At 38.8% G+C, this 9,959-nt stretch overlaps 1 protein-coding gene across 1 annotated transcript in view; it reads right to left on the bottom strand.

Annotated features, from left to right (window-relative positions):
- EML5 (echinoderm microtubule associated protein like 5) overlaps positions 1-9,959 on the bottom strand; it is a 266,949-nt gene that overhangs the window by 179,127 nt on the left and 77,863 nt on the right. The window contains exons 7-8 of the mRNA XM_006839584.1: positions 7,774-7,975; positions 3,533-3,670 (exon numbers count right to left, since the gene is read on the bottom strand). Coding sequence (XP_006839647.1) covers positions 3,533-3,670; positions 7,774-7,975 — 340 coding nt within the window. The remainder of the gene's footprint in view (positions 1-3,532; positions 3,671-7,773; positions 7,976-9,959) is intronic.

The following is a 9,959-nucleotide window of genomic DNA, read 5'->3' as shown; positions in this document are numbered from 1 at the left end:
ACAGAGTTTAGTTTAAGAGTATGGAGGGGAAGAAAGAGTCCCCACTGAATAGTTTTCATCTTGTCTAGCTGGATCTGGTGAAAAGAGATGGAGATAAGATTCATATGAGTCAATAGTGAATAACTGTTATCATGACTAATTGCCACTGTCACAATTGTAAAGGTTGAAGTTTTGTAACAAAAACAGGGGAGTGGTGATTCTTGCAATCCAGAAACGGAGGACCCTAGGACCATCAAGAGAGAAGAGCATAAGCTGAATGCAGGACCTTATCCAGGGAAGCAAGGAAGCCAGAGACAGAGATAGAGCATGGAGAGGGGGTGTAGCTGAGGATTCTAGATTCATGGCTAGAGGGGCTAAGAGCTGGTGGCCAGGAGGCAGACTTGCAGAATGTGCCCTTTGGAGGTGTAAATGATTATATATGTCTGAGTGTTTTGTTTTGCTTTGTTTTTAAAAAGCTAAAGTGAATAGAGAGAAATACTGTTAACTGATTGATGGTACATGGAGGGGATTATAATCATTGTAATGAAACAAGGTGTATGATATGTTGAATGTAAAACTGATGATCTGCCCTGTAAACTGTCACTCAATCCACAATAAAAACCTTAAAAAAAAAGATAATGGAACCAGCAAGATCCCTTTGGTGGGTTTCATGCACCCGCTCTGCCCTGGCTCCCAAGTGTCCACCAGGTCGGCCCTGCCCAGCCATGATCAAAACAATCTTCATCTTCAGCAACCATTGGAAGTGGAGACTCTCTAAGATCTACTAACCCCACAGTGAAGATTGTTGTTCTTAAGTGCCATCAAGTCAGTTCTGACTCATAGTGACCCTGTATAGGGTTTCCAAGGAGTGGCTGGTAAGTTCGAAATGCCGAGACAGAGATGGGGTCATGGAGATGGGGAGCAGCTGAGGACTCTAGATTCATGGGAAGAGAGGGACTAAGAGCTAGTGGCCAGGAGGCAGACTTGCAGAATGTGCCCTTTGGAGGTGTAAATGATTATATATGTCTGAGTGTTTTGTTTTGCTTTAAAAAAAAAAAAGCTAAAGCGAGAGTAAACAAATAAATGAATTAAAAAAAAATCCATTGAAGAGGAAAATGTTAGCATATTTCACTGTAAAAAACGTGTCCCAGACAGAGGCATATGCTAGAAGCTGATGTGACTGAAGAAGTGCATGTTGTTTTGACAGATGAAAGGAGGAGACTGCAGGATGAGCTCAGAGATTATGGCTGCAGAGATGGGCACTACAGGTCATGTTAGGATCCTGAATGCCATCCAAAATAGACTTTAATGCCTTTACATACTTAAGACAAGGAAGGATGTGATCAAATGTGTTTTTATAAAGAATCATGATGACTACAGACTGAAACATAGTTTGAGGGAAGCAAAACAGAAGGTAAGGAGAGGAGTTACAGGCTGTCCCAGCACTCCAATTAAGAGGTAATAGAAGCATATACAAGATTACCATGATGAGACTGGAAGGAAACAGATTAGTTTCCGAGCTATACAGGAAGTAGAGGACTCTGGAGAACTGTGTGATTAACTAGACAATGGAGGCAAAAGAAAAAAAAAAAAATGAATAAACAGTTGTGGTTTGGGCAATTGCAAGAATGTGAAAGGTCCGACCAGTTCCTGAGTTAGAGAAAAAAGATTTAATGAATATGTACTCTTGTGAATACATATGGATCTATGGTAAAATTTCTATGGCTATGCAGAATTCAATTGAATGCACTGTACCTATAATTCAAAGCAAGGTTTTAAGTGCTTAGCAAAACTTTTGAATGTTTCTAAATGCCACCCCCAACCATGAAAGTAAGAGATACAGGATTCCCCACCCCTATCCCCCTCAAGTATATAGCTACTTTAAACAAACAAACAAACCAAAAAGAAACATGACCTTGGGGGAACACCAAGGTCAACTGGCATGACATAGTTCACAAAGACAATGTTCTACATCCTACTTTAGTGAGTTATGAGTCTTAAAAAATCGTGAGTAGCCATCTAAAGACCAAGTTTTGGTCTCTCTCCATACAGAGGAAGAAGCGTGAAGAAAACTGAAGACACATGGAACCCATGAGTGCAGTAGGCTAATGGACCACGTGAACGTAAGTGTCCATGACTGTGAGACCAAAAGAACCAGCTCTACTAATGGCTCTGACAGGGATATTAGAATGTGCTGGACAGAGTAGGAAAACATGTGGAACAAAACTCAAAATCATAAAAAAAAAACACAAAAAAACAGGATTACTGGTGGGACAGAGACTGGTAGACCTCCTAGGACTATGACCTTTAGCTGCTTTTCAGATTTGAAAAGAACTCACTCCCAGAGTTCAATTTTTAACCAAACAATAGACATGTGTATGGTGGTGGTGATTATGTGACGTGGAAGCGACCCTGTGCAAGGTTTCCAAGGCTGTTAATCTTTATAGGAGCAGAAAGCCTCATCTTTCTCCTGTGGAACAGCTGGTAGGTTCGAACTGCTGACCTTGCCATTAGCAGCCCAACTTGTAACACTACCAGAGCTCCTTATACGTGTCTAAAAGGGGGAAAAATAATACTAGAGAGATGCGTGCACCTTAGAATAATTAACCATTTGACATCCAAAGGGCAGCACTGACCCATGGACAAAGTTCAGAGGATCAGAAAAGAGGGAGGAATGGAAATGGAAAACATAGGGAGGAAGTGGTCTAAGTGATATTACACTGGGGACGCAATATATGACATGAAACAAAACGTATTATGAATTGTTTATTGGAAGGCTGATTTGCTCTGTAAATTGTCACCCAATTGACAAAAATAAATTTAAAGAAGAGATAAAATCATGTGGTCATTTTTAACAGCTTCACAATACATGCTATCCATCTGAGAGGACAAATACTGAATATCACTAATATCAAAGAACGGAAGTCAGGACCCAAATTTATAATTCAAAATTTAATTTACAAAGCATTCTTAAGCCCCCAAATCAAGGCAATGTTTTGGAGGTTACATAATTCTCTAACGAAGCTATTTTTATAAATATATTTTTTATATTTAATGAAACATATCTGATGTGTGTATGTGTATACATATGTTGTTGTTGTTAAGTGATGTTGAGTCAATTCCAACTCAGAGCGATCCTATATAGGGTTTCCAAGGAGCAGCTGGTGAGCTTGAACCACAGACCTTGCAGTTCAAATGACTTTGCAGTCTGACGCATTAGCCCACAGCACCACACCAGGACTCACTAACTCACTCACACACACTCTCTCTCTCTAGCTATCTATCTATATACACACACACATACACATACATACATACATACATATAGAGTCTTATTGTGACACTGGGTTAATTTGCTGGACTGGAAAGTCGGTTTGAATCACTTAACAGCAATATATATATACATATACACACACACACACACATACTACAGTACCACACCAGGACTCCATATACATATATGAAGGGAAAACAATAAAAATGATGAGTAGTATATATTTTATCTCTTTTAACAAAATTACTTTATGTTTTGACTTCTACCCTTATATCATACCTTACTCGAAGTACAGTGAATGAGCCATCCTTCATTCCAAGAGCAAGATGAATTCCATCTACATTTACAGCTGCACAGCGAATTGGTTCTTCCATATTACATCTTGCTATTAATGCATGATCTACTAGGCTCCATATCCTGTAACATTCGAAAATGAAAAGGAAAGTCACAGACTGGGAGAAAATATTGCAAAACACAAATCTAATAAAAACCTGTATCTGAAATATATACAAAAACAATTTTAAAATTCAAAAATAAGAAACAAACAACCCAATTTAAAAATGGACAAAAGATCTGGACAGAAGGCAATATAAAGATGGCAGAGAAGCTTATGAAAAGATACTCAGCATCATAAGTTATTAGGAATTATAAGTTACAACAGCAGGATCCCCAAACACATCTAGTAGAGTGGCTAACATTGCCACTACCAAATGCTGGTGAGACTGAGGAGCCACAGGAACTCTCTGCTGGTGGAAAGGCAAAGCATGTAGCCACCTTGGGAACCACTCTGGCATTTTCCTGCAACACTTAGCATCTATTAACCCTGGTGCTAGGTATTTACCCAAATGACTTGAAGATTTATAACTACACAAAAACTTGCACACAAATGTTTATGGTAACTTTACACTCTTAATTGCCAAAAATTAGAAGCAATCAAGATCTCTTTCAATAGGTGAATAAACAACCTGTAGTACATTCATAGAACGCAGTATTATTCCCCGAGAAAAAGAAATGGGCTTATACAAAAAGCCTTGGAGGAAACTTAAATTGCTAAGTGACAGAATCTAATCTGAAAAAGTTAGCTACTGTATGATTTACAACTATGTTGTTGTTGTCAAGTGTAGTAGAGTTCTAACTCATAGTGACCTTGTATAGGGTTTCTGAGGCTGCACATGACTGCCATCATGCTCCCTTACAACTGTTTTTGCATTTTGGAAAAGGCAAAACTATAGAGACATTAGAAAGATCAGTAGTTGCCAGAAGTTCAGGGTGAAGGGGAGCGGTATTGATAGGCAGAATACAGGGCATTTTAAGAACACTAGAAACACTTTATAGGATATTATAATGATAGATACGGAGCTCTGGTAGCGTAGTGGATTACAAGCTGGGCTGCTAACCTCAAGGTCAGTAGTTTGAATCTACCAGTGGTTCCACAGGAGAAAGAGAAGACTTTCTGCGCCCATAAAGATTTACAGTCTTGGAAACCCTATGCACAGTTGCTGAGTTGGAACCGACTCAGTGGTGCACAACCACCACCACCACCATAATGGTAGATAAATGACATGATGCAGTTGTCAAAACCCAGAGAACTAAGAGTGAACTGTAATGTTAACTATGGGTGTCCACTAATAGTGTATCGATATTAGCTCATCAGCTGAAAGAAATGTACCACACTAATGTAAGATATGAGTAACAGGAGACCACCATCTATGGGAACTCAGCATTTTCATTGAGCCAGCGAAGAAACGGAACACCGTTCTAAAAAGTAAAGTCTATTAAAAATGACTGCTGGGACGTTTTATAGCAAGGAAGGGAGTGATTAACTCTCCAGTATAGGAGCGGAGGTCTCTAGGACTATCAACAGAGGAGCCGAGAGCGGAACCCTACCCAGAGAAGCAGAGATGCCTGAGATGGAGGCAGAGAAAATGACATGGAGGGATGAAGCAGCTGGGGACTTTGGATCCAGAGAGGGAGAGGGACTGTGTGCTGAAGACTGGGGGGGGGGGGGGGGGAGAGGTAGTATAGGGGGCGGGTTTGAAGGGTATACCCTTTGGTTGGTTGATGATGCATGGAGGGGATTGGAACCATGGCAATGAAACGATATACATAGAATGAATGTAAAACTAAAGTTCTCTCATGTAAACTATCATATAATTCACAATAAAACATTTTTTAAAAAATGACTGCTGGGCTTACACTGGAAATAAACACTTACAGGGAACTTTAGGACACTTAAATGCATATATTATCAAAGAAAGGCTAGGATTTATTGAGTAGGTGTCTATTCCGAGACATTAGAAAAAGATCAGAAAAACTAACAGATTTTTTAAAGGTATTATAATAGTATCTTTTAAAGTTTTGTTTCTCCTGTTTGTTGTTGGTTTACAGAAAACAATGGATTTAACATTTTTTTTATATCAATAAAATGTACTAAACTCTTTTAAATTCCAATAATTGATCTGTATTTCCTTTGGATTTTCTAAGTATAAGGGGGGCTTACAAAAGTTCATGGAAAAATTTCATTATGTTTCATTCCATTTTTTTCCATGAACTTTTTGAAGTTCTCTCATATAATCATAATCCTGCAAATGACAGTTGCTGCTTCCTTTCAGGCACACACACATACACCTATTTGTTTGGCCTTCCTATGCTGACAAAGAAGACTGGAGAGAAAGGTGAAATCAGGCATCATTCCCTTCTTCCTTATCTCAAAAGGAATTTTTAATGCATGAGATTTCAATACTGTACATTCGCTGAAGATATTTCACCTCTACCACAGGGGTTGGCAAACCATGCTTCTTCGGTCAACCCTGACCCACGGCCTATTTTTTATACCACCAAGAGCTAAGTGTGATATTTGCATTTTTAAATGGTAGAAAACACTCTAAAATTATATAAAATTCAAATTTCAGTGTAAATCAAGTTTTACTAGAATACAACCACACTCATCTGTTTACATATCGTTTATGCCTAATTTCAGGAGCCTGGCTGGCACATTCGGTTTGCCACTGTGTACAAACCTAAAGGTTAGTGCTTCAAACTGATTCAACAGCTCTGTCGAAGATAAGCCTTGATTGTATGTTTAATCAATTTCAGACTGAATAAGTTGGTAGAATTCTTCAATTTCATCATCACTGGCTTTCGTGGTGGTCGGTTTGTAAATTTAAATAGTGGTATTAACTGGTCTTCCTTGTAGGCATATGGTTATTATCCTACCACAGCATTATACCTCAAGACAGATCTTTAAATGTTCTTTTTGATGATGAGTATGAAACCATTCCTCTTTGACATTCCAGCATAGTAAATAATATGACTGTCAGATTCAAAATGGTCAATGCCAGTCCATTACAGCTCACTAATGCCTAGGATATTGATCTTTATGCATTTTTGACAACTTCCAACTTTTCTAGATTCATACTTCATACATTCTATGTTCCGATTATCAATGGATGTTAACAGATGAATGTCCTGAAAAGTCTACTTTATATGAGTGATCACAATCAACTCTACTCTGAGGAGGCAACTCTTCCCCAGTAGTAATCTGAGTGCCTTCCAATCTGAGGGCTCATCTGTTGGCACTGTATCTAACAATATTTGTGGCTATTCATCATGTTTCAATATTCTGGGGCTAGCTGAGTGTTCCTTGCTATTTCATTAGGCTTTTAGTGGCTCAACATTCAGAAGTCGTTCTCCCCTCGTTCTTCCTACTCTTAGTCTGGAAACTCAGCTGAAATTTATCCTCCATGGTTGACTGTGCTGATATTTAAAAATTGTTGGCTTCCAGCATTACATCAATACACAAGCCACAACAGTACTACAAACTGACAAGTGAGTGGTGGAGCACTACACTAGGACTCTAAAAAGTATGCATGGAACAATAAAAAATGGCTTAGTTGGACAAATGTGCAAAGCTTGTGAAGATAAAAGGTGCTTAAATTCTATGAATATTTATTGTATTATTCTTGAGCAGAATTTTTGGTTTCCAAAAATTATTTGAATTCATAGCAGAGATTAAATTTTTTTCTGAATGAGAACCACCCTCAACCATTATTACCAAAGTTAATTAACTTTTGAAGGGTTTTATAAATTAGCTTTGGCTGCAGACTTGAAATGTTTCTTAATGAATTCAACCTAAAATTACAAGTCAAATGCAGCACTATTGTGTGGAACTTGTACTGTGGCAAAGTCACTTGGATAACAACTACTATTGTCTGAGTAACAATTAATGTTAAACTGTTTTACGGGAACTTGATCTCTTTTCTCACATGAATTTGCAGTAGATATTTTAACTTTGCTTAATCTATAGATCTAAGAGTCCCTGGGTGGTACCAATGGCTAAAGCAATGGTTGTTTTGACCAAAAAGTTGGTGGTTCAAACCTTTTCAGATGAGTTTCAGAAGAATGGCTGTTGGATCATAAACTGATATAATCTCAATCTATTTTCTAATCTAAGCATTCCCCCCCTTTTATTCATCCAAGGTTAACCTCCAGCCTATGCAATGACTTTATAATCTGCTTACCTGACTGAGCGGTCATCACTTCCCGTCACAGCCAATGGTTTCGTAGGATGGACAGCAAGTGCCCAGAGTTCACCTTCACAGTGTCCTTGCATAATTAGGAAAGGCTTATTTCTTTCATGCACCACAATTTCAAAAATTTCACTGTCCTGTGTTCCAACTAGAATGTGGTCACCTCGCCAGCAAACGCTCCTCACAGACAAACCTAGTCAAAAGTGAATCGTATTTACCACCAATGTTATGACAATATCATGCCAATCTGTCAAAATTGATATTAATTTTAATTTCCTGAGATACTAGAGAGAAGAAATGTGCAAGTCCTTGTTCTACACTCATATTTTAAAGTCCCCATACTGTTTTCTATGTGGAATGATTTCTCTCTTTTTGAATATTTAATTTCTACCCATCTTTCAAGACATACACTCTTCTCTCTCCTTTCTTACAGAACAACTTCAGCTAGAGTCAAATCACTTCCTCAAAGTCTTATAACAGTTTGCATCATTCAATAAACAACAATTTAGGAACTACCTTTATAGATGGGTCGAAATGCTCTTCTCTTATAATAGATTTTTTACATATTTTTTTATATATTTCATTTTTCCAATCTCCTAAAAAAAGTGATTGAAAAAATACTTTTTTTACTTGTTCAGTAAAACAGACAATCTCTTCTGTAGTCCTGGAAAAGATTGTTTTCCTCAGTTTTATCACAAGTATTATAATAGGACTAATATAAAGGTATTGTGTAACTAATGATGTTCTTAGGATCAAATAAGAAATATACCAAATTATTTTGTAACTGAACTGGGAACCACAAGGTCAGTGGTTTCAGACTTCCAGCTGCTCTGCAGGAGAATGATGAGGCTTTCTGTTCCTAACGAGATCTGCAGCCTCAGAAATTCTATACAGGGCCACTATGAGTCAGAACCGACTGTTCTGGTGTGGTGCTGTGGCATAAGCACTGGGCTGCTAACCTCAAGTTCACTGGTTTGAGCCCACCAGTCACTCCACAGGAGAAAGATAAAGTTTTTTGCTTCCATAAAGAGTGGCAGGCTCAGAAACCCTATTCAGGGTCGCTATGAGTTGGAACCAATTCAGAACGGATGAAAAGAGAAAACTATTTAAGAAGACTTATGTGCCATTTTTCTAAACATTTTCCCATATCTACTCCTTTCATCTGATGAGAGAAGAACCATTATTCTCCTCATTTTAAGGATATGGTAAATAAGGTCACACACCTAGTAAATGACTAAAATACGGTTTAAACACAAGTTAAGTGTAACTTCCAGTGCTGCTCGTGTAATACAATGCCACATGAGTCAGTAGCCTATTATTTTCTATAGTAAAAAAATCCTGCAGCATTACATCAATTTTGAAAAGCCCCGAGAGAAAAAAAAGAACTCTCCAAATGCTGTGTGATTTGATGCAAATGAAAAACACATCCACACTAATTTAAATTACTAGGAACAGAAGTTCTTCCTAACCCCAACACAGTTTATTTAACAAAGAGCCCTCTTGGCACAGTGGCTAAGTACTCAGTTGCTAGCTAACTGAAAGATACACGGTCCAACCCTCTAATCTCTCCATTGTTGTTGTTGTCAGGTGCCATCAAGTCGGAACCGACTCATAGCGACCCCATGCACAGCAGAACGAAACAATGTTCGATCCTGGGCCAACCTCACTACCGCTGCCACACTTGAGTGCATCAATGATGCCACCTGGCTGATCCATCTCGTTGGGGGTCTTCCTCTTTTTCTCTGACCCTCCACCCTACCCAGCATGACATCCTTCTCCAGCGATTGTTTCCTCCGGACAATATGTCCAAAGTAGGAGAGACGAAGTTTAGTCATCCTGGCCTCCAAGGAGCACTCTGGCTGCACTTCCTCCAAAACAGATTTAATCTCTCCATAGGAGAACGATATGACTGTCTGTGTCTGTAAAGATTGTTGCTGTTGTAAGTGCTGTCAAGGCAGTTCCGATTCATAGAGACCATGTACTGGGTTTCCAAGGAGCAGCTGGTGAGCTTGAACTGCCTACCTTGTTTTGCAAACCAACCTTGCAGTGCATCACATTGACCTGCAGCACGACATCAGGACTCCCTGCCCTGAAAACCCTATAGGGTAATTCTATCCTGTCCTACAAGGCCGCTGTAAGTAGGAATCAACTTGGCAGTGATAAGGTTATTTGCTGGA

This window comes from Chrysochloris asiatica, unplaced genomic scaffold (genome assembly GCF_000296735.1).
Source record: "Chrysochloris asiatica unplaced genomic scaffold, ChrAsi1.0 scaffold00025, whole genome shotgun sequence".
NCBI lineage: Eukaryota > Metazoa > Chordata > Mammalia > Afrosoricida > Chrysochloridae > Chrysochloris > Chrysochloris asiatica.
This window is presented reverse-complemented; position numbering and strand designations above follow the sequence as displayed.